We start from the raw sequence: 23318 nt of genomic DNA on the forward strand, positions 1-23318 counted from the left end.
TGGCCAGGGAAGTGGGTGACCTGAGGGTAGTCACGTTCCCCACTAAGTTGGTAAATTGGGAGAAGATATTCCCAGAGTCCTTCTCTCATCCTGCAAAGACTTTGGTAATAAGGTGCCAACCTCCCCTGGCCTTCTTCTGGGTCTTCAGTCCCCCATCTGTAGGACCTACCAAGATTTGGGTGGAGGAGGCTGAGGGCTGGGTGAGGAGGCTGTCCAATCCACCTCAGGTAAGCTGCCAAGGCAAAAAGCTTTTCTCTTCTGTTCTAGAAGGGAGTCTGTGTTGGTTTTCCCACAGTGTGAAGGTCTGTGTCTGAATCTGCTGAGGGCTAGGTCTGTGACCAGCTCCAGAAAGAGTCTAAGTGGTTTTCCTGATGAAGAAAGGGGGGGGGGGGTTAAGAGGCTTAGGGAAAGTGTGGGGGTCACTCAGTTACTCCTGATCCTGACATTCATCGCAAACACAGTCTGTGCGGAAGGTGCTGAGGACCAGTGAGTCACACTGTGTGGAGGCACACAGGGAAGACTGAGCTGGGGAACTAGAGGAGGGGAGAGGCAGGCTGGCCTGAAGGTACAGGGCACGGTTTTGTGGCCAAATCAGGATAGAGGGCTATCGGCTGCAGCAACCCTCCCCCTCAGCAGCCTCCTGTGGCCCCTCCACCGGAATCCTACCACCCCCTGGGTGATCCCGCTGTGGGTCTCAGCTCTCCAAAGGCTCTTTCTCTCAGCCTCTGTTCCTCCTCTCCCTGTCTCTGGCCATGTCTCTCTGAGACTGTCTCTCCGTGTGTGTGTTTCACTGTCCCTGCCCTGTTTTGTCTCCTCTCTCTCCTGATCTCCATCTCAATCCCTGATTCCGTCCACATCTCATGCGGGTGCCTTCTCTGTCTCCTCATTCTCTTTCTCCATTCCCTCTCTGTCTCTTTCTTATCTTTGTCTGTTCTGTTTCTGCCTCATCCACATCTCCATCCCTGCTTTTCTCTTGTATGCACTTCAGCTCTGTCTCCATCTCTGCCCCTGTGCACCTCCTTGGCCCCATCTCCAATCTCTTTCTGGTCCATGTCTCATCCTTGTCTCCATCTGTGTACTTGTATCGCTCTTGTCCCTTTCTCCATCACGTTTCTGTCCCTTTCTCTCCCTGGGTCCTCTCTTCATCCACGTCCCTATTCCAGGCTCCGTCTCTTCCTTGTCCGTGTCTCCATCCCCCTCCTGGGCTGCTTCCGTGGTCCCCGCCGGGATGGGGACCTCGCTGGGGGCGGGGCCGAGGGGCTGGATCAGAATAACTCGGTTATCGGGACGAATTAAATTAACTTCTTCACAAGAGCGCCGCCAGGCCTATTTCCCCTCCCTTCTGCTGGGCCGCAGGTGGGGAGGCCGAGGAAAGGGGTTGGGACCCTCCAGCCTGGCACTATGCGTAGCGAGCGAAGGTCTGGTCCAGATTGGGGCCCGATGGGGACTCTAGGGATCGGTCCCCGCGCCACCCCTCCCTGCACCTCGGGAGCCCAAGGAGGGTGGCGGGGACCCTTTGGGGTGGGGGTCTGGTGTGGCTGGGGGTGGGGCCTGGGAGGCCCAGGCCCCGCCCCACAGAGCTCGCCCCGCCCCGCCCCCTCCGCGGGGTCCTGAGCGTTAAAAGGCGCGCGGGCCCGGTCTGGCTGCACTTGCATTGCACCCGGGCGGAGGGTGGCCGCGACGGGGCGGGCGGACTCGCGGGCGCTCAGAGCCGGCCTCGGGTCCTCGGCGCCAGGCGCTCGAACCCTTATCCCGACCCCCACCCGGCCCGGGACCCGGACCCCAACCCCAACCCGACCCGGCCCGGTCCGGCCCCCGACCCCGACCCCCGGGCCGATGGACTACTCCTACCTCAATTCGTACGACTCGTGCGTGGCGGCCATGGAGGCGTCCGCCTACGGCGATTTCGGCGCCTGCAGCCAGCCCGGCGGCTTCCAGTACAGCCCCCTGCGACCCGCCTTCCCTGCGGCTGGTCCGCCCTGCCCCGCGCTCGGCTCTTCCAACTGCGCGCTTGGCGCTCTACGCGACCACCAGCCCGCGCCCTACTCGGCAGGTGAGCCCAGCCCCGGCCCAACCCTCCCTCCAAATCCTGCGGAAACCCCAGCCCCTGGTCTATGTGGCAGGTGACTGCGACTGTCCCCCACAGCTGCCACCATCCTTGTCCTCCAACACCCCGCGGGAACCCCAGCCTCCCTGTAAGATGGGGTTCCCCTAGACAGAGTTGAGCCCCACCCTCTCATCCTTCCCCTTCCTCTTTCTCACTGCCAGATCCCTATCCTGTGCTCTTTAGGTCAGGGAAATAGATCCCTGGTGCAGCCCCAGACCCCTCACCAGGTCCACTTGTCCCCACCTGCAAAGACTTACCACCAAACCTCTCCATCCCCGTATCCTTAGAAGATGCGCCCGGCTCAATCCAATCAGATCCCATCCTTATCCCCACCCCACTTCATGTCTGACCCCCAGCAAGGGCTCCTGCAGCAGCTGAGCTGCCCACATGGAAACCTTCCTAGAGCCCCAGCATCATCAAGCCCCTCCTGCTTGGTTTTGAACCCATCCTGCCTGTGCCCTGACCCTCTTGCACCACTGAATCCCATTCTGTTGCCGGAAGAAAAGAGTTAAGCCACTTTCGTTCCCCCTGGGGCCTCTCCCAGCTAGAGTCCTGCAGAACCCAGAGGCAGCCCCCACCACTTCCAAGCCTCTTGATTCAAGTGCCCATCTGAACCCTCAACCTCATGGAGCCTCTCAGCCATCCCCATCTCATGGTTAGAGTCCAAGCTGCCCCACCCAATGTCCTTATCTCCTTCCTTCCTGGGAACACCACTGGGACCCAAGTAGAAGATTGGGGCCTGAAGGGTGGGGAGGGATGGTGCGATAGGAACCTAGATTTGGAGAAATGAAAACCAGCAAGATGGAGGCAAACACTGGAACAAGGATGGGGAGATTGGGTAGTCTGGGCCAGATGAGGACGGGGATTGGGGAGATACAGTCAGGAAATGGGGATATGGGCCCCAGAGAGATGGAGTTCTGAGATGGGGAGATGAGGACAGATACAGAAAAGTGTGAGCAAAGATGGGAAGATTGGGGACCATGGGAGAAATGGGGACCCAGGGCTGGGGAGATAGAGATAAGAACTAGGTGATGGGGACAGGAATTATGGGAGATGGGGACCAAGGAAGACTGGCAACAGAGATGAGGAAGATGGGATAGGAATGGGGTGTTAGAGACAAGGATTAGGGGGGAGATAGAGAACTAGGGACATAGGACAAAGATGAAGGATATTAGGGACCCCTAAAGGATATGGACACCTAAGCAGGGCTTGGAGACAGGGATGAGGAGACAGTGTCAGCAACACTGGCTGTGGGGCAATGGGGATTGAGATGGGGTAAATGGGAGACAAGGATGGGAAGAGAATGAGGGAGGGGGATAGGGCTGGCTGTGGGGGAGTTGGGACACAGAGGTGCCTGGGAGGAATGAGAAGGGCAAGAAGAAGGTGAAGGAACCTGGGTGGGGAGAAATACGGACTCTTCTCCATGGCCACAAAGAGAAGAATGGTTCAGAAGGGGAAAGCTGAAGAGAGATGCGGATGGAGAGAGATGAGGAAGAGAAGAGGGGGACCAACATCTGGAGGAAAATGAGGCATGAGAGGGGGCTGAGAAAATGAAGCCTAGGAGAAGAGAAATGGCAGGGTAGAGGGGGCCAAGTCCCTACATGGCAGAAAGTACACAGGCAGGGCTGAAAGTAGACCCAGGCCAGGGAGTCTCAGTCGCCCAGCCAGGTCCAGAACTGGTACTGGGAAGACTCACGATACTGATAAGACGTGACAGCCAAGGTTAAGGTGGACATGGCACAGCCTGAAGCCAAACGGGCAGACTGACCAAGGCAGAAACACCCAAGCGGAGGTCGGAGGAGCAAGTGGACTGGAGGGAGGTTAGGGAACAAGGCGGTGGGTGAGGACAGGTCAGCGGTCTTGACCTGAGGATCAGGTCCCGGTTCCTTTTCCTCTGCTCTTGGGCCCCATGTCTACCTGCGCCCTGTCCGCCTTCATTCCTGCCAGCTCCACTGAACGGTAGGGAAGACGCTCAATTGGAGACTGAAAGGAGGAAGCCGAGGGGCCAGGGAAGGGGCAGGGACCGCGAGCGATCTCAGGGGCAGGACACAGCCGGCTGAGCTCTGCCCCTCACACCTTCACCCTCTTTGCTCCCCCTTCCTGCACACACCCCTAGTGCCCTACAAGTTCTTCCCGGAGCCGTCGGGCCTGCATGAGAAGCGCAAGCAGCGGCGCATCCGCACCACGTTCACGAGCGCGCAGCTCAAAGAGCTGGAGCGCGTCTTCGCAGAAACTCACTACCCCGACATTTACACGCGCGAGGAGCTGGCGCTCAAGATCGACCTCACGGAGGCTCGCGTGCAGGTGCGTGTTTTGCGTGTGTAAACGGGAGTGTGCGCGTGTCAGGGGGTGGGAAGACAGTGCCCGACACCTGGGGGCCACGGGACAGAGTGGCAGGCAGGTGCAGCCTGGGGGCGGAGAGCTGGGACCAGGAGCTAGGGCGCGGTCTGGGGGTGGTTGGGAAGGAGAGGATGGGCAGCTGCGGTAGGCGAGGGGGCCAGGACTCGGCAGACCTGAGGCCCTAGGGAGATCTGACGTGTTCAGCCCCCCAGATTTCCCCCTCAGTCTCCCTAGCAGGGACAGGCGTGCGGAATCCTGGAAGGAGGCCGAGTGGGTAGAGCGGGAGCCCGGGGAGGCTTCAGTGCCAAGTGAGGCAGACGAATACGGGAAAGCCAGTGAGCGCCTCCACGTCCCCTCCCCAGGTCTGCAGCTGTGAAATCCCCGAGCCGGGAAATCCCGGGCTCTGGGCAGGCACAGGGCCCAGGAGAGCCAGGCCAGGGTAGATTCTGTTGTCTATCTCAGAAATCCAGTACAGAGGTTGAGCTGGTCCGCCCTTACTGGAGACCCTGAACAAAAGGTTTCCCCTGTGCCCCAACCCGTTCTCAACCGCCGTTGGACACCCCAGGTGGAAATTCCTGGAGCTTCGTGTAGGAAGGACTTCGGGGCAGGGCTTTGGGTGATGAGGGGAGCGAAGGCGGAGTCCCCGAGACCAAGAACACTGGGTCCGCGGGTGAGCAGATCCCAAGGGGGAAGACCTGGAAGGAAAGGGCAAGTGGAGGAGAAGAGGTGAACAGAGAGGTGAGGAGGGCAACGGGTCAAGTGGAGGGCCGAGGGGCCAACGCTCAGAAAGCTGGCAATAATCCTGATCCGGTCCCTTCTGGACTGAGGGCTCACCCGCGCCTTGCGGCCTCGGCCTGACCGGCCCCTGTGCCCGCAGGTCTGGTTCCAGAACCGCCGGGCCAAGTTCCGCAAACAGGAGCGTGCCGCCAGCGCCAAGGGTGCGGCGGGCGCGGCGGGCGCCAAAAAGGGCGAGGCGCGCTGCTCGTCCGAGGACGACGACTCCAAGGAGTCCACGTGCAGCCCTACGCCCGACAGCACCGCGTCGCTGCCGCCGCCGCCCGCCCCCGGCCTGGCCAGCCCGCGTCTGAGCCCCAGCCCGCTGCCTGCCGCCCTGGGCTCCGGGCCCGGCCCTGGCCCCGGGCCACAGCCGCTCAAGGGCCCCTTGTGGGCCGGCGTGGCGGGCGGCGGGGGCGGCGGGCCGGGCGCGGGCGCGGCGGAGCTGCTTAAGGCCTGGCAGCCGGCGGAACCCGGGCCGGGGCCCTTCTCGGGGGTTCTGTCCTCCTTCCACCGGAAGCCTGGGCCGGCCCTGAAGACCAATCTCTTCTAGCCGCCGGACTCTGGAGGCTCCGGGCCTGCCCCCCAGAGACGTCCTTGCCCCTCCAGGACCTGACAGAGTCCCTCCCCATTCGGGCACCCGCCTGAAGTGCCCATCCGTCCCTACCCCTACCATGTCTGACCCGTAGGTGTGCCCTCCCCAGCTTTGGAGAGAGATCAAGTCAGAGACACTCTCCTCCTCACCTACCCTACCCAGCAGAGCGGGGTACTTTTCACTGGGGCCGCCCCCCCTCCCCTCCCCACTTCCAGCTTGGTTTTCTTTGGAACCGGGATGAAATGACAGCGCTGGAATGTGAGGGTCCTCAAGTTCAGTAACAGCCTAGCTCTGCAGCTGGCTGGGTCACTTAGCCACCAGCCTGCTGCCCTAGCCCCTGGGCCAACCCACACTGACCCCACCCGTTCTGGTCGTCGTTGGGATAATGAGCCGCCTGAAGGGTCCCACTGCCAATTTGTCCCCTCCCATTCCCAGCCGGTCTGGCGCAGAGGTTAGGCCGGTTCAGAGCAGAGGGGCTGGCTGCCAGGGCATCGGGACAGAGGGGTTACCTCTTTCCTGATTTTTTTTTTTTTTTTTTGGTTGTTGTTCTTTTCCTTTGAAAACTTGTAATTTATTGAGGTGAGTTTTGCTCAATCCAAATAAAACTTAATTTATTGAGAACATCACGCTGGCAACCCTTCTGAGTACTCAGGATGGGGCTAGGCTGCCTGCAAGAGACGGTCCCCCTTGCAACCAGTGAGGAACCCACTGCTGCCACGCATCCGCACCCCATGGTGGTATAGACCAGGAGACAGTGAGAACTAAGCAAACTAGCACTTTATGGCCCCAGATTCTTCTCCCCACCCCCAACCGGCCCCAATAATATTAAAGTGCCTGCCCTCCCTAAACCCACGCAGAAAAGCTTAAATAAACCCCAGCCCGGTCCTTGGGCTATTCCTTCATTTCCGGACGGACACCCCCAGAGTTGGGGTTGGGAGAGGTCCTAGCTGAGAACCCCCCACTGTGGTTCAAGGCCAGATAGAGGGCAGCAGAAACCGCGGTGAAGTGGGGGCCCAGACTACCCAAATGGACCCTACAGGCACCCCCGGGACTGGGAGTAGGGGTCCAGAAAGGGAGGTCAGCACCAGAATAACCGAAGTCCTTGGTAATTACGGCAACTGACTCTGCTGTAAAAGGTGAAGGGCAGGATGTCCTAATTAGGGTATTCCAACATGATTGGGCAGTGGGGAACGCAGATCCCCAATAAATAGGCAGAGAGGTACTGCCCCACCCCTCATAATTTTCAACTTTGGGGCTAAGGCTGGGCCTTAGTAGGGGCGGGGAGGGGCGCTGAGTTCGCAGATTCGCAGTGCCACCGCTTCACTTGCTCAGCTGCAGGGTGTCCAGAAGGAGGCGCTTGTGAGCCGGGTCCTGCACCCCGGCCTCCTCCAGGTCCTCCTCGGTGATGTCGCTGTAGGGGTAAGATAGGCTGGGAGATCCGCGAAGTGGTCTTGAGGGCCCGTAGCTCCGCCCCAGGGGTCAGACCCACCCATCCGCCTCCAGCCCCGCCCCCACCTGAGAAACTCCAGGTCGTCCCAGCCATTGTGCACCAGGCCCTCCTCATAGCGCTCCAAACCGATGGCCCGCAGCCAGGCGCCCATGCCCGCCTCGCCCAGCCCGCTGGCCCGCCCGCCCTGCGGGCACGGAGCCTGAGGGAATAGGGCACGTCAGGGGGAGCACCGAGGGTACCCACACAGAGAAGCACCTGCAGACAGCCACTTTCTACCACGTGCTCTCGGGAAGGAGGCAAGAACTAGGGCTGATTCAAGTATTCCCCTCCCCTCCCCCAAACTCTCCAGTGCCCAGCTCAGGGCAGAGGGGACACTACTGAGTGCTGAATGGTGAAGAAGATACCACCTCAGGTACACACAGACAGCCACCCCTCGTCCACACACCTCCTCTGCCAAGTCCTCCTGGATGCTCTCTCTGATGCGAGGTGGAGGGAAGCTGAGAGGCCGACCATAGTCTGAGGGCAGTCCTCGGGGTGGCTGCAGCTCCAGGGGGCCTGGCAGAAGCACTGAGCGGCCAGGCCCAGCAGGAGCATAGTCCACCTCACTCAGCGTCTTGGCCATCTGCAGCACTGAGCAGGAACGATCGTCCCCACTGGCTACCTCCCCCAGGAAAGTGCTGGTAGGTGAGGGGCCTGGGGGTAGTGGGGGTCTTGGATGGGCCTTGGGAGGTGGTGGGCCACGGGCCTCACCCCCACTGCGGCCCCTGACCACTGGCCCTGTCAAAGGGTCCAGGCTGGGGGGCAGGAAGATGGCCGAGTCTGGCAGTGGTGGTGGTGGAAAGTCTGGAGGGGGCAGTGTGCCCCCAGACTCCTCATCTGATGAGCTCCCCTCTCCCACACGGGGGGGCCGGTGGCGCCCAAGCTGTGGAGCAGGCACTGTGATGGCCACTTTGTTCTTGGTGGCAGGTGGGACAGGGGTCCTGGCAGGCGAGGGTGGCTCCGGGGGCAGCAGCTGGTGTGGGACCCCTTCAAGGACGTAGTAGGCAGGGTTATTGAAGCTGTTCTTGGGTGGGGGGGCCGCCACCCCGTCCGGCTCTGGAGCCCCCTCTGCCTTCAACCTGCATTTGGGAGCAGGATAATTAAGTCAGGACCCAGAGACCAAAGTGAAGGCAATGGGTGCAGTGGAAGGAGAACTGGACTGGGAGTCAGGAGATAAGGGTCCCTGGTCCTAGAATTGCATGAGACCTTGAGCACATTGCTTTCCCTCTCTGGCCCTCTGGTCTTCATCTCTAAAATCGAGTAGACATGGCAGTTGAACAGATAATCCCTAAACTTCCTAGCCTTACTTGCTAAAATTCTCAGAGCGTAAATCAGTGAAAACAGGTGCCAGAAGTCAGGGCAATGAAGGCCAATGAATGATCAGCCAGAGTTTGAAAGCCTCTGGAGGCATCTGAGGCCAATCTACTGAGGAATCTTACCCAGGGATTCAGGTTAGTTTTACTCAAGCCTGAGGATAAAACCAAGGCGACTGATAACAGGTGAAGATGAGTGAAAAAGCACCAAAACGTACCTAACAGCTTTTATTGAAGTTCAATCGACAGTTGGATATAATTAGAAAGTAAGCCTCACTTTGCAAGAGTATGAGCCACAGAATACTAGTTCCCCAGGGTATTAATAGTTACTGTGTGGAAAAGAAGTTTCCTAGCACATTAAGTTTGGGAAACTATATTCAACAGAGTTGAAAAACAGTTTCCTTCCTGTCCACATGCTCAGAGCTTTTGCGAACACTAGTGTGCACTGGACTATCTAAGAAAAGAATCTAGCAAGAACCGTTTCCCAAACCCATTTCCAATAGGGCACCTTGTAGGACTGTGGTCCCATAGTATGCACCGAGGGAAATCCCAGACTGAAGCCAAACAGAAAGCTCAAGCTAAATCTGTTTACATGGAAGGAACTATTGCAAAAACAACTTCTAATTCTATTTTTTAAGGCAGAATGGGGAGGAAAGGCTCACTGTGCTCCTTTGGATTCAGAGAGCCACGCTGAAGAGGGGACTGGCTGGCCAGAGTGGCCACAGGTGTAGAGCCCCAGCACTCCCAGCCATGGGGCATCAGAACACTCAAGCAGCAAATGATCCCCAGGCTGGCTGTGAGAACCAAACATAGCAATAGTTAAAGTGGGGGGATAACAGGTTCCTTCTCTCACCTGGAGGTCAAGGGCTCCTCCCGGGGAGCGGCTCGAGGTGGGGCTGGGGGCCTCCCAGTTGGTGGTGGTTTCTCTGGTTCTTCGAATAACCTGGACAGTGGGCAGGAGGCCTCTGCGGGGGCTGGCTTGCGGTTCCCTGACCTGCCGGGGGTGTATAGGGAGGAGATGCGGTAGAGGGTACCCAAAGCCCCCGGGTACCCCTTCACGGGACACCCAGCACAACCCCAGCTCACCTGGGATCCTGGCTGCCTCGAGACACAGAGGGGGCTTTGCTCTTTGCTCCTGCCTCGTCCTTATCAATGCTGATCCACTCTGGGGGAGGAAGAGAAAAGAGACTCAGAGAGGACCTGGGGTCCTGGACCCTAGATACCCACTGGGCCTACCAGCCTCAGGGCAGGCCCACTCCCAACCATGGCTGCAGAACTTCCAAATATTCCAGGGATTCTAACATGCTCTCCCCACACCCCCAGTTCTCCTTTCCTAGACCTGCCCACACCACCCCATCTCATGCCCCATATCCCTCCCAGTGGAGCCCCCACCGTAGAGTCGCTCACGGGTGCCCAGGCGCTCTGTGGGCACCCGCACCTTCATGGAGCCACGGATGTTGCCTGTCTCCTCGCCACGGTGGGACAGGAAGGTCAGGAACTGCTGTGCTGTGCTGCCAATCATGGACTTGAGTGCAACCACACACTCCCCTGAAGGGCAGATGGGGTAGACCAGCAGATTGCCAAACCTTTCTAGGTCTCTGTTTGGCTTTCTGTGCCCCTTGGCACCCCTCACCCCTCACCCCTCACCATAGGATTCGTAGCCATCCATGGATTTGACAGTGAGCAGGAGGTGCTGGTCCTGCAGGTACTCGATGTCAGCCAGAATTGGCTTGAGCTAAGGAGCAGAGAGACCCAGTGAGGAACAAAGCCCCAACCATCCCCTCCTACCCGACACCACTCATCCCTACCCTTAGGCTCGTCCATGCTCACTCCCACTCATCTACTAGGGAAAAATCCCAAATCCTTAACACAGAGGACACAGCCCCACACGGGCCCTTCATAACATTTAACAGCATCGTAATTAATTTTCTGCATCCTCAATGGCTAACACAGGACCTGACATTTAGCAAAAACTCGAAAAGTTTTTGTGAACAAATAAATGAACCTATAACTTGGTCCCACACCCCTCAAATAAAGCAAATGCCCTCATCCTCATTCATGCCCAGCCCCCACCACACACATGCACATACACACGCATGCACGCACACACATGTGCACGCACACCCATGTGCACGCACATGGACGTACATGGACATGCTCCACTGCACCTCTCCCTGTGCCCTCACCTACAAGCCCAGGCCCTGACAAAAGCCTCACCGTGGGCAGCTGGCGTGAAGACCACTGCACCTTGAGGAAGTTGATGTTGTCACTGCTCTGGGCATCATTCTCAAAGCTCTTCTTGTACTCTGGGGTGAGGGTGGGGAATACCAGACTAAGTGCCACCTCCCGGCTTCCCTTCCCCCTATCCAAGGGGGCTGACTGTCTGGGCACCTCTGGCTCCCCATCCCTCTCAGGCCACACCCAGCCCGGGGCCCCCCTCTGACCCTCCAGGCAGGTGGAATAGAATTCAATGAAGAACTTGGTGCGGCTGGCTGTCTTCACAATGGCCTCAATGCTCTCAAACTCAATGTAGGCCTGGTCTGAAGTCTTTGAGAGACCTGAGGGGTAAAGGGAAGAAGGCAGTCAGGAGGGCTGAGAGGGTGACAGGAGGAACAGGACAGAGACTGAGCCCTGGAAAGAAATCAGGGGTCATGGCAGAGCACTAAGGGAGGCCCCAGGAAGGAAGGCCAGGAGGGGCCTCCCCAATCCCCAGCAACCAATGGGGAAACCCCAAAGCCCAGACCACGGACCAGGGCAAACAGACAACCCAAGGATGAGAGACCATCTAAGAAAGGGCTGGAGGATGAGAATGGCTGCAGGGATGGCCTGCCAACAATCCCCCACACTACCAGGCACACTAAGCGGTACACATGTGGTTCCAGGCAAATACAGATACACATGCACGTTTACACTCACACACATACACACATTCATGGACATGTACTTCTCATGATGCCCCAGGCACAGACACCCTCACACAGCACACGTTCAGAAACATTACCGCATGTCCGTGTATACACCCAAACACACGCACAGATATATTCAAACCTATGCACATCCCCAGGCCACCACCGGTGCCTATCCACCCACAAGCACATCCAGAATAGTCACCTTTCTTAGAGATGAACTGAGAGGTAACTCCAACCTCAAATGTCCCAAACACAGGGGAGTGGTCGCTGGTGACGATGTCATCAGTGCAACCTGGGATAGGAATGGGAGCTCAGGGGCAAGCTCTTTATTCTCCGTTCCCACTTCCCAAAGCTAGGGCAGTGTCAGGATAGTGACCACCCAGGACTGCCCATCACCCTGTCCAGGAAACTCTGACCATAGGAATTGCAGATGATGTGGGTCTCAGGGTAGGATTTCCAGAGAATCCGGTCACACCATGAAGGCACATTGGTCCGGACCTGGGACAGGAGATGGCAGCATGGTCAGGTTCAATAGCTGGGGTTGCTCAGCATGAGCCCCACCCAGAGCTGCAGAGCTGATGAGGCCCTATACTCCCACCACACCAGGCCCCCGTGCCTACCTCCCTTCTTGGGTCCTTGTAACACTCAGGATCACCCCTAAGGCCTCAGAGGAACCACAGAAGCTGGAATAGTAACTGCCCAGACCCTTGACCAGACATGTACCCTTGATTCACTGCAGGCCAGGGGAGTCTCCCAAGCACTCCGCCCCCAAACCTGCCTCGTTCCCTTCACTCACCCCAGTTGGCTTCTGCTTGTGCCAGGCATATGTGTCCCGGGAACCCCGCTCATAGCGGTAGGTGGGTGGGAAGGAGATCTCCTCCTCACCTAGGAAAGGCAGGGAACAAGTATGGGTCAGGGCCCTGAAGACCCAGAAGTATCGTAAAGGCCCCATCCCTTAGAGACCTCCTGACAGGCCCACACTCACTGAATCGAAGAAAGACCTTGTGTTTCTCACGCTCCAAGTTGAGCTGGTCCACTCTGAGCAGGGGCTCAAACTCCTTCCTGCTGATGTAGTTCAGGATCTCCTGTGGTGAGGATACAAAGACTGAAAACTCCCTCTTGAGCCACAGCCAGAGTCAGAGGTAGGATCCCAACTGGCCCCCCAGCCCAGCTCCCCTAGCAGTCACCACTGGCCCTGTTTGCACCTGGATATCCATGTCCAGGCGGTAGTTGAGGTCCCCAAACCAGAAGAGGTGAGTGAAACGCAGAGAGATGTCAAAGGCACTGAGCTGTCGGTCACCTAGTGAGAGCAGCCGCAGGATGTCCAGGTAGTTCTGGTTCCGCCTATGGTGGGGGTGGGGGGAGGCCTCCAGGGTCACGAGCCAGGGACTGGCAGAAAGGTAAGTCTCTGGGGTCAGGTACGGGGTAGGGCTCAGGGTGCCTGGGGACAGAGGATATAGCTGGGAACAAGATCAAGGTCAGGAACAGACAGCAGTCTCGGGTTTGGACAAGGGAGAAGGGGCTCTCTGGGGACAGGGAGGTAGGGGTCATGGACTGGGATATGGGAAAGGGAATAGGTCTCAGGTGAATAGGGAATGAGGGTAAAGACTTGGGGAGGTGCCCCCCTCACCGGGCAGTTTTCTCATTTCCCGAGGTAAGGTGGCAATTCACAAAGCCAAATGAGGTGCCATTAAACATGAAGGAGACACCCACAGCCCCCTTGTTTCCTGTCAGGGCAAGCAAGAAAAGAAGGCCTGTGTCACATCTAGAGGGCTCCCAAGTCTCCCCTCTGCCCCTCGAAGCAGCAGTGGGAAGGTTCTCCCAACTCCCCCCCACAGAGGCTTATGAGGCAGGCAGGCCCCTGAACACATCCCCTCCTTCCCTGGAGGTGCCACACAGATCACACGCGGTCCATCTGGATGGCTCGAGTTTCTCTGCATGTGTGAACAAGGCCCCTGGAGATCACAGGGGATCCCAAAGGTGACGCTGAAAGGACTTGCAGATTCTGAGCAGACTCTATGCTGAGGGACCACTGGACCACAAACCAAGAGACCTGGGCACTCTGCCAGCTCCTCCACGTACTAGTCGTGTGACCTTGGACAGGTCACTCAGCGACTCTGGGCCTGAGTGTTTTTTGGGTCTTTTTGAGTTTTATCATCTATGAAATAGAGGGATAAATACCTCTATTATCCTGGCCCTGCCTTCCTAGTGATGCTGGAAGAGATTTAGAATATGAATATGCTTTACAAAGGGCTCTCTATAGGGGTGCCGGGTGGCTCAGTGGGTTGAGCCTCTGACTCTTGATTTCAGCTCAGGTCATGATCTCACATTTCATGAGTTTGAGTCCCACATCAGGCTCCATGCTGACAGCACAGAGCCTGCTTGGGGTTCTCTCTCTGCCCTGCCCCCTTCCCTCCTGCTAACTGTCTCTCTCAAAATAAACACACTTTAAAAAAAATGGGGGGAGGGCTCTCTATATAAGAAAGCTGGGAACAACCAAAAGGAGGAGACTGAGCTGGAGAGGAAGCAGGAGGCATGGACAGAGGGACCCTGCCCACCCTGCTCACCCAGGGTGTTGGCGATGCCAGTCTTCACGCTGGATGTACTGACGTGGCTGATTCGGTTCTCGTGCTCTGGCTTGACCAGCACAGCCACCTTGATGTTCCACAGTGACTGCATGGCAATCTGGGTAGAGGGTTTGGGGTCACTCCGGCCCTGGACCGGGGCCACTGTCCGCATTCCCCTCCCACCCCCACCTACACTACAGACTGTTCCGTCAGTCATAGGATAGGAAGGTCTCTACTACCCTTTTTCCTGAGGTGCCAGAGAGAAACACAGCACGTTCCCATAGCATGAAGGACTCGGGTTAGACCTCCTAAAGGATATGCCCAGGGACCAAGGGAAAAAGCCGGTCAAGTTGTACTCCCCAGGGTCACCCATGAGGTGAAGCAGGATAGTTTGGGGTGGTGTGTGAGGAGGGGGACTGGACAAGATGACCCCCTCACCGGGCGGTAATCCAGATCTGTGAGCTCCTTGAGGCTCCCGCGTAGTAGGTCCAGCCATTCGCGGTCGCCCACCGAGTTCTCCTGGGTCCCAAAGACATAGATGTCATGGGGTATGGTCACTGTGACTTCATCCAGGGTTTTCCCTAGACCCTTCGATGTGAACCAAGATGTCACGTTTTTCGGAGGTGGTACGCTTCCTGGAGGCGAAGGGGATGGGGGTGGTCAGGCCCTTGACCTGGGGCTATTCCTCTCTCCCATCCCAGCCCCAACCTGGGCCTGACCCATATTCCAGGTGCCTATGAAGACAGAGATCATGTCGGGCTCATCTTGCTTCGAGTGCTTGTTCTTCATGAGCTGCAGCAGCTGGCAGAAGGCCTCCCGCTTCTGGGGGGACAGCAACTAGTTAGGGGAGGTCCCTGGTAGGTGGTAGGTCCCATGAGGTCATGCCTGTGAGTCCACTGCATATCCACTACTCAAGCAGACAACAGGTGCTCAATAAACGCTCACTGAATGACCATTTGACTCTGCCCTCAGGCCACCCATTTTCAGTACACATACTCTCTACCCTGTCAGACCCACTCCTGCCAAGAGGGATGACCGGCCTACATCACGTGTTCCCTCTCTTCCCATCCCACAGGGGACCCCTGCAGCCCCCAGGGCCTAGCCCAACATGCCACTCACCCGGGCACTGACAAAGATGAAGTCCTTGCGCTGCGTCCGATCCTTCTCCTTCTCAAACACAACTCCCAGCTTGTTCTGGACACGCTGGGACTTAATGAGCTGGCGGACTAGGGGATGGAGGATGGTTACACTGGCCTGTGCACCAAGGCCTGGAGGCCACCCTGCCCACCACCCCAGGTTGCGCCCTGGCTCACTGCGGTCGTGTGTGAAGGTCGTCCAGTCCTCCTGTGAGTCCCGCTGTCTCCGCAGCAGCACCAGCCTCCCACCCTCCACATCCACGCTCAGTGTGAACTTCTGTGACTTCCCAATCTTGGTCAGGTCACCCAGGGTCACATCCAGCTTCACCTGCAGGTCAGGAGGTGTGTAGGCTGCTGAAAAGACCTCAGGGCAGGTGACACCCTCTTCATCTCCAGCTGCTCTTTGGCCCATGAGGCCCCACCTGTCACCCCTCCATGTACCTCAAAGGCCTGCACGGGGATGGTCTTGGCCTTACGTATGGATGGCTGCAGCGGCGCCGGCGGGGCTGTGGAGCTCATGTCCTGCAGGGCCTTCAGGGCCTGGAGTGGGGAAGGGCAGGGAAGGGCGGGCAAGGTCAGGGGACATGCTGAAAGCTGGGGCCAGGGGGGACACAGTTGATGTGGGATCAATGCTAAACTGTAGATTCAGGGTTGAGATCAGTTAGGCCAACGCAAATACTCAGAGACTGCTAGGTCAGGTCAGAGGTCAAGGTTAAGGCTACCTTTTTCTGGATGCCTGACAGAAAATCCTTTAACACGGACAGCTTCAGCACCAGGCTCTCTAGTTCCTGCTCCCCAGTCTGTGGTGGATTCTGCACAGAGAAAGAATAAGGTTTGTAACATGCGGCCACCGTGCAGGAGGTCCCCCACCCAACCCGGAACATGAACCCCTTCCCCACAGGTCTCCTCACAATCCCACCTGCTGCTGCAAAAGGCGGGTCACCATGGGAGAGCTCTGCTGGTCAAACACCTTGGACAGGATCTCCAGGCCCGACAGGACCTTGTCCACCTCACTAGGGGAGACAGTAGGTCAGAACTCCCTACCCCGACCCAAGTATGGGGAAGGGGGGCTGAGTGTGCAGCTTCAGCCTCTACGATGAGGATACGAGGGTTCAGGTGAGGACAAGTCAGGAGGCAACAGCTGGCTCCCTGTTCAGGGCCAGAGATCAGAGGTCAGAGCATTTGTGCAGCAAGGGGGCAGGCAAGGACAGGTCAGAGGAGAGGCTGCATGCATGGTGTTGGGTGTCCCAGGTACCTGTGCAGCCTCCGGCAGGAGGTGGCCAGGGTGCGGGTAAGATGGGGCAGGTTGCTGGCTCCACCTCGCACAGCCTCCAGGTCCAGTCCATAGCTACCCTTCAGGTACTCATGCGAGACAGTACTCAGCCCATTGGGAGCACTTCAGGGAGGGGTTAAAAAGTCAGTGAAGAATCTGCTGACCCTGTCCCAGCACCGCCACCCTATCCCTAGAGGAGATAGTACTGGTAGCAATTGGAGCACCATGGATCAGGGAGTCTACCTCTGGGGCTGAGATGGGATGAAGGTCCCTGGGGGAAGAGTGGGGGCTGGGAAGGTCTCTCTACCTTTGATGAGGACAAGTTCTCAGAGGAGAAAGGGAATTCCTGTTCGGCGTAGGGGGTTGCGGTCTTACCTCTCAGCAGCTGGAGTTGTGGGAGTCTCAGGGGCTGCTGGGGGGCTGCCAGGCCCCATGGGGGCAGAAATACTGGTGGAGCCAGAGCGCGGGGGCAGCGGGGGCTTCTCATCCTCCCCATCTGTGGACAGGAGTCAGTGGGGTAGCTGTTTGGGCCTCCCCATTCTCATTGAAGTATGGGGGGATGCTGTGGCTATCAGAGACTTCCACGGAGGTGGGGTAAAGGGCTCTGGCATCATGGTTAGGGGCAGGGGGCTTTAGGGCAGGCAGGTTGAGAAGATGCGATGGGAAGAAGCAGGTGGTGTCTGGGGAAGGGACAGAGAAGACATATGCACATGGCACAGCAGGCAGCACCTGAGGCATCACGGTCGTCTGGTGGGTCTGGCTCTCGCTCCCGCTCCACAGGGAGCAGCAGGGCACACACAAGGCCCTGGTTGGGCTGGGCATACAGGCCGATGAGCTCACCCAGGGTCTGGAAGCGGCGCACGGGCACGCCCTGCGAGGTCTGCGAGCAAGCAAGGGTGGGAGAAAAATCAGCCAGTCACAGGCTGGCATCAAGGTCAGGGGTCGGGGTCCAAGCTCCTACCTGCACGGCCAGGAAGTCTTCCCCATCAGGTAGAATTCTGTATGTATGCACATGCTTCTGATACCTGATGACAAAGCAGGGGTCAGAATCTGTCGCCCCCAAGCTGGGGTCTAAGCCCCAAGGTACCCTCTCCTCCTGCCACCAGGCTCAGCCCCCAGCCCACTCAGGTTAGTTTTCCTAAAATCCTTTACTCAGTCCACACAGGGTTAATGATGAGGCCAGTCTACTTCTAGCCTGCTAGTGTTGCCAACAAGAGCAGGAACGACCAGCAGCATACCCCCCGCCCACCCCAGCCAGACCTACATAGGCTCCACACCCACCACAGGGCCCGGGAAGCAACAGGCAGCTCTTTTGTGGCCTCCACAGCTGTCTAAACAGCCCCTCGGGCTGTGGTACCAGCTCTGGCCCCCCGCCAGAGTAAGAGTCCTCAGAAGCTTGGTAACCTCTGTTTGCATGCATAGGCGATGTGCTAACACACGTGTGTCCCTGCTGTCTGTGTTTACGTTGGTGTCTGTCTCTACTGGAGCTGGCTGTGTCAGGGGCCATTTTTGCTAGGGAGTATGTGGGTATCCCAGCTTCTGTCCCCCTTCCCCAGATACCAGGAAATTGGGATGACCCAAGGGGTCCCCTGTGGCAGACCCAGGCTTGTAAGAGCCCCAAACTGAGGAGGGGCAAGAGGGGTACTGACAGGTGGCAGCAACAGCTGAGCAGGTGACAGCTGAGCCAGGCCTGGGCAGCACAGGCCACACTCAATGGGGGCAAAGACTCTCTCTTGCAGCCATACCTCAGGTAGGCTTGCTCAACGGTGCCAGCCGGGTCCATGTGTGTGCTGGGCAGGAGGGGAGCACTGGCACCAGAGGACCGAATGCCTGTTTGAGGAGACCCTACACCTTGGCCACAGTCCATCCCCCACCTCAAGTAAGCCCCCTATGGGCACTCTCCTGGATGCTGACGGGGCAACATTCTGTGCGGGTGTCTTTGTGCACTGGTTTGTGGACTGTGGGTCTGTATTTATAACATTAGCATCCCATGAACTGAGCCCTGTCTGCATGACAGGCTGGGTACTCAACACCCCACAGATGTGATCTCATTTAATCCTCACATTTTGGTACAGATATGAGCACCAACCCCATTCTCCAGAAGAGGAAATAGGCTCAAAGAGGAAAAGTGATTTGCCTCGCTTTTAAGTAAAAGGCAGAGCTGGGACTTAAAGCCAGGGCAGAGCCCAGTGCCTTGTATCCCGACCTGCCGGTCAGATTGCCTGTGCCTGTTGGAGCAGGGGTGTGTCCGGAAATGTTACCCACCTACAGGTAAGCAAGTATGTTTCTCATCACCTACCCCCAGGCTTCTATCCCATTTCTGACCCCTCCCCCCATCCCCGGGCTGTAGAGATGCCAGGAGGAGCCAGAGTCAGCTGGCAAAGCCAAAGCCCCTGACACAGACAGACCCTCACTCCACCCATCTCCTCCCCTGGCAGTGGAGTCTGGGCTCTCCCCTCCTGGGACAATAATGTTCCTCCCCTAGACACAGGCCCAGCTGTCCCCCTCCCACTCAACAGCTGACCCAGCACCTGCCTCCCTCCCCTCTCTAATTAGGGGATATGCCTCAGAGGGGGCTGGGAGGCAGGACTCCATGATATTTATCTGCGGAAGCTGTCCCTTGTTAGTCTCTCCTACTGGATGTCAGACTTGGTGCATAAGCTGAGATTTAGGGGACCCCTTCCTCTTCGTCTTCAGGTCCACTGCCCAGGCCGGGGTTTCTCAACGCCAACACTACTAAAATTTTGGACTGCATAGTTCTTTGTTGTGAGGGACTATCCTGTGCATTTTAGGATGTGTGGTGGCATCACTGGCTTTTACCCACTAGATGCCAGTAGCACTATATCCCACTTGTGACGACCAAAAATGTCTCCAAACATCGCCAAGTGTCGCTGAGGGGTAAAATCAACCCCAACTGAGAACCATTGGCCTATGCCCATGTACCCCCAAAGAAGTGAGGAGAACAGAGGGGTAAGGGACAGAACGACAGGGGGTTGGGAGGGTTCACGAGGCTGAGGAATATTACCAGATCCTAACAAGGCCCACAGGAGCCCACCTAGTATCAGACCACGGGGCGCAGGAGACAGCTCAGGGAGAAGGCTCCAAACATACCAAACGCACCCGGCACAACTGCCACATACAGCTGATGGGTACAGGCACAGGATGAGATCCGTTCGGGGAGCTGCCAAGTCTGGCTCCACATTCAGCACCCATAGCTCAGGGCTAGGGCAGCCAGGATGCCCAGGACTGGGGCCCAGAGCCAGGGCACATGAACGCGCCCATTGATTCATGAAATAATGACACGGCCCCATATAGCCTCACATCCCCTTTTCTCAACACCACTCTGCTCCACCAGCCCCAGACATCTACCGCCAGGCAGGTCCCAATTTCAGTCCTGGCAGCACAGGAAGCTGCTGGGCATCCTCACATATCCATCAGTCTCTCTGGCCCCAACTCCCTCTATGCCTACAGCTCTTAACACCCAATCCCTGTATAAACAGAACTGCATATAACACCGGAACACACATCCACACATCCTCACTCCCGCCCCTCCTGCCTGGAGGGTCCCTGAGGGGGTCTGCCAGAGACTCCCTGCATTTTCCCCTATTACAGCCACCCTGTTTAACAGGACCCCACATACTCTGCCCTCCCTGCCCCAGAAAGTGTCCCCAGACACAGCAGGAAGGAAGTGCCCCCTGCATCCTTCCTCAGTCCCGGCTTAAAGCCAAAGCTCCCACTGTGGAGGGCGCAGACGTCCCACTGTCCCAGGCCCTCCGCGCACATGCAAGGAACCTGGGCCGTGCCCCCGCCCGCCAGGAGCCCCAGCCCACTCACAGGACACAGAGCGCAAAAGCTCCCGCCACGCTCTCGCTGTCTCGGACCAGGAAGCTGCCATCGCGGCCTGCCCGGGCCAGCAGCTCCTCGGCGGCAGCTCGGCTCAGGTCGCGGTGGTACCAGGCGGGGGCCGGGCTGCCCAGCGCGCCCCCGGGCCCCGCACCCCCCGGGCCCGGCGCCCCGCAAGCCGAAGCCATGGCGCGTGCAGGGCTCAGCGCCTCCCGCGCCCACCGCCCCGCGCCATCCGCCCCAGGACGCTCGGGGCTGAGGCTGGGGGCGGGCCCGGGCCCGGGCCCGGGCCCTGAGGATCCGCGGACCGGACCGGGCTGGATGTCTGGGGCTCCGCGCTCTGCCGCGCAGGCCGCCTTGTTCGCCGCGCCGCCGCCGCCGCCGCCGCCGCCTGCAGCGCCGGCCTCAACTTGAAGAGAAAGAAAAGTTTGTTCAGAGGCGGCGGGGGAGGGGCAGGAGCGCAGCGCTGAGCCGGCGGCCGGCCCCCTCCCCCTCCGCTCGGCCCACGGCCCGGCCCGCCCCTACCCCCACCATCTTCCCCGCGGGGATGATGGCCCCCACATTCCCGCAGGATTCCCCAAACCCACAATGATCCTGCCCTGCCATCACCACCCCTTAGAGATCCAGCCCCCAACCCTCCCCCCAACGAAGGTCAAGTTCCCCCACCCTGCTTCTGGACACTTTGGATCCCGGCCCCCTCTCCGGAAAATAAGCCGTCTCTAGTAATCGCAATGATATGACCCCCAATTCCCATAATCGTCTAATTCCACCCCAAATCCTTTCCATTCAGCTCCCTTGCAGCCTCAAAGGGTCGAGTTCCCAAAACCCGCGAGGGATCCAAGATGAACCTCTTCCCATCCTTATCCTCGTTATCCGAGCGGCCTGGACCTTCAACTCCCATGAAATCTAGGCCCCTCTTAGACCTGAACCCTCAAACTCCACTGGGGCCAGCCCCCGACAAATCCCGCGGGCGTAAATCCCCCCTCCCCCCATTGAGACCTGGTCTCCCATACACCCTCAGACAAGGTCCAGTGTCCTCGAATCCCCGGGCACAGTCCCTGGCAGCCCCTCGCAGCCGGGGCAGAGCCCTTCCCCCCTCCCTGCCAAGTTCCCTGGCACCATCCCCCATACACGCAGGCCGGGGCCTTGAGGGGTTCAGCAGTCCGAGATCAGCACCCCCAACTGCCCTCTGGAAGAAAGTTCCCTCAAACCCCTGGTCTCCCGACTTCTCCCCAGAACCGCAGCCGCCGCGCGCAGACCCCCACCTCCTGGGCCGCTCCGATGCCCCCTTCCCGGGGGAAGCGGCCCTTGACTCTCAACGGCCACTTAAGATGGCCATCCTCAGCCGCCGCACCCCCCCTCGCCTTCCGCCCCGCCCGCCGCTCCGCCCCCGCGGCTCTCCGCGGAGCCGGGGGTAGCACCCGCGCCCCGCCTACCCCGGCCCCCCGATCCTGGAGCCGCTGACCCGCCGAGTGACCTCGGGCCAGTCACAGCACCTCTCCGCGCCTCGCCTTCCCGCTCTGCAAAGTGGGGGCAATGTTATTTGGCCGACTCAATGGGACTGCTTGTAAAGCTCTCGGCACGGGGCCTGGCATCCAGTAGGCGCTCCAGAACAGCGGCTATTTTTATTATTAATTAAGGAGTAACGAAGGTGACAGCTGTGTAAACTGTAAAGCGCTGCGCCTGAACGAACGGGTATTATTAGCACCCGCCCCCGCCCCAACTACTCCCTCCAAGACAACAAACTTGAGCCTTTGTGGGCGGGACGCCGAACCGGGAGCTCCCCTTATCGGGTACGTTCAGACACCCCCGCTCAGACGCCCGCCCTTGGCGGGAGGGTGGGGGGAACACGGTCGCCGGAAAGGGGGCGGGGCCCATGGAGGGTCTGGCCCGCCCCTTCCCCCCAAAAAAGACCTAGCCGGTGGCAGCGTCTCCCGGGAGTCCGCTTCCTGCCCCGCCCCTCCGCCCCTTGGCTCCTTAAAGGCGCAGGCCTCCATCCTGGCTCCCACTGCTGCCAACTCCTGAGCCACCGTCGGCCGATCCCCTTTAACCTGGGAGAGAACTTTCACTTTGCTCAATTGAACCTGTGCCTGGGTCAGTCCCTACAAGCTCCTTCCTCTATTTCCAATAAGCATTGGTTTCACCCAGCTGGACCAAAGCTTGGGATACGGAATGGGCTCTGTGGGGGCTTTCCCGACTAGGTAAATATAGTGACTAAGAGACACCCCCCCACACCCAACAGTGTCTCTAGACCCCTCCAGGAACCCCATAAGTCATCCTCCAAACTGCCCGACTTCTCCCGTCACTCAGCTCTAGAAATGAGGGAAGGTGAGTCTGCCATGAAGGGGACACCCTGGTGCGGTGGGGAGGGAAGAGACCTGGACTAGGAAACTTCATACCTGGGTTCTAGTCCTAGCTTGATCACCCACCTGCCTGGTGTCTCAGAGAGGTACCTGTGCCTTTTTGGAGATGACTGTGAGGGGGATGTAGAGACAAAGACTTCCCCAGGGGAAAAAGGCAAGAGGGAGACCCAGAGATCTACTCAGGCCTAGTTCCTGGGGGATGTGTAGAGACAGAACAGGCGTATCTAGCAATCGCCAGAGGAGAGGCCAGGCTTCTGCCCCTGGGAAGCCCCAAGACTTTCCAACCTTTTCCCATCCTCCTGGCTGCAGCAGGGCTAAACCAATTCTAGACTCTTGAACATTTCATCTTTCAGGAACCTCCCACACTGCCCTCCCCATTCTTCTGTCTTCCTCCTCTGAGGGTTCCTAGTCTCAACTCTGTCCCTTCAATCCACATCACGTGAGAATTTTTTTCACCCCCACTGGGAATCCAAAGCCTTCCCTGGACTTCCATCCCCAGCAGAGCTGACCACAAAGCCAGGCAGACAGGACCTGAGAGGAAGTGGGGATATTTGGGGACCAATACAAGTAACACAGTCCTGGACCTGTCTCTCATTTTTGGCTACAAGA

General features: G+C 58.5%; 2 protein-coding genes and 1 long non-coding RNA gene across 6 annotated transcripts in view; 2 read left to right on the forward strand and 1 right to left on the reverse strand.

Annotated features, from left to right (window-relative positions):
- The first annotated feature begins 1678 nt into the window (after window positions 1-1678).
- On the forward strand, window positions 1679-6300 carry PHOX2A (paired like homeobox 2A). Its single transcript, XM_043580331.1, has 3 exons — window positions 1679-2053; window positions 4224-4411; window positions 5325-6300. Exons 1-3 carry the CDS (start codon window positions 1837-1839, stop codon window positions 5772-5774), a joined length of 855 nt encoding a protein of 284 aa, XP_043436266.1. The 5' UTR covers window positions 1679-1836; the 3' UTR covers window positions 5775-6300.
- A 100-nt stretch (window positions 6301-6400) lies between these two features.
- Window positions 6401-21700, reverse strand: INPPL1 (inositol polyphosphate phosphatase like 1). 3 transcript variants are annotated; one of them, XM_043580329.1, is made up of 29 exons: window positions 21612-21700; window positions 20338-20755; window positions 17465-17528; window positions 17233-17383; window positions 16879-16999; window positions 16486-16626; window positions 16150-16243; window positions 15953-16042; window positions 15672-15770; window positions 15408-15558; window positions 15214-15320; window positions 14814-14916; window positions 14533-14729; window positions 14095-14212; window positions 13158-13254; window positions 12733-12871; window positions 12513-12612; window positions 12324-12412; window positions 11944-12025; window positions 11730-11819; window positions 11063-11176; window positions 10836-10924; window positions 10266-10353; window positions 10011-10166; window positions 9705-9783; window positions 9472-9612; window positions 7712-8384; window positions 7332-7465; window positions 6401-7227 (listed from the first exon to the last, which is right to left on the reverse strand). In XM_043580329.1, exons 2-29 carry the CDS (start codon window positions 20532-20534, stop codon window positions 7137-7139), a joined length of 3795 nt encoding a protein of 1264 aa, XP_043436264.1. In that variant the 5' UTR covers window positions 20535-20755; window positions 21612-21700; the 3' UTR covers window positions 6401-7136. The 3 variants fall into 3 exon arrangements, with proteins under 3 accessions (XP_043436264.1, XP_043436263.1, XP_043436265.1); XM_043580328.1 differs by having other exon boundaries at window positions 6401-7245; XM_043580330.1 differs by lacking the exon at window positions 7332-7465.
- Window positions 21701-21744: 44 nt separating this feature from the next.
- LOC122483385 overlaps window positions 21745-23318 on the forward strand; it is a 34814-nt gene continuing 33240 nt past the window's right edge. Inside the window, exon 1 of one of the 2 annotated variants that reach the window (XR_006297399.1) lies at window positions 21745-22139. This is a non-coding gene — a long non-coding RNA (uncharacterized LOC122483385). The remainder of the gene's footprint in view (window positions 22140-23318) is intronic. The other variant, XR_006297398.1, reaches the window with a different exon arrangement.

This window comes from Prionailurus bengalensis, chromosome D1 (assembly GCF_016509475.1).
Source record: "Prionailurus bengalensis isolate Pbe53 chromosome D1, Fcat_Pben_1.1_paternal_pri, whole genome shotgun sequence".
NCBI classification, from domain to species: Eukaryota; Metazoa; Chordata; class Mammalia; order Carnivora; family Felidae; genus Prionailurus; species Prionailurus bengalensis.

Excerpts from the sequence above, each read along its gene's own strand:
- PHOX2A (XM_043580331.1), top strand. The coding sequence starts at position 1,837 with ATGGACTACTCCTACCTCAATTCGTACGACTCGTGCGTGGCGGCCATG. Across the intron at positions 2,054-4,223 it reads GCCCGCGCCCTACTCGGCAG|TGCCCTACAAGTTCTTCCCG; the intron begins GTGAGCCCAGCC and ends ACACACCCCTAG. Across the intron at positions 4,412-5,324 it reads TCACGGAGGCTCGCGTGCAG|GTCTGGTTCCAGAACCGCCG; the intron begins GTGCGTGTTTTG and ends CTGTGCCCGCAG.
- INPPL1 (XM_043580328.1), bottom strand. The coding sequence starts at position 20,534 with ATGGCTTCGGCTTGCGGGGCGCCGGGCCCGGGGGGTGCGGGGCCCGGG. Across the intron at positions 16,043-16,149 it reads CCCGCCTTTTGCAGCAGCAG|AATCCACCACAGACTGGGGA; the intron begins GTGGGATTGTGA and ends TTCTCTGTGCAG. Across the intron at positions 10,167-10,265 it reads GGATGGCTACGAATCCTATG|GGGAGTGTGTGGTTGCACTC; the intron begins GTGAGGGGTGAG and ends TCTGCCCTTCAG.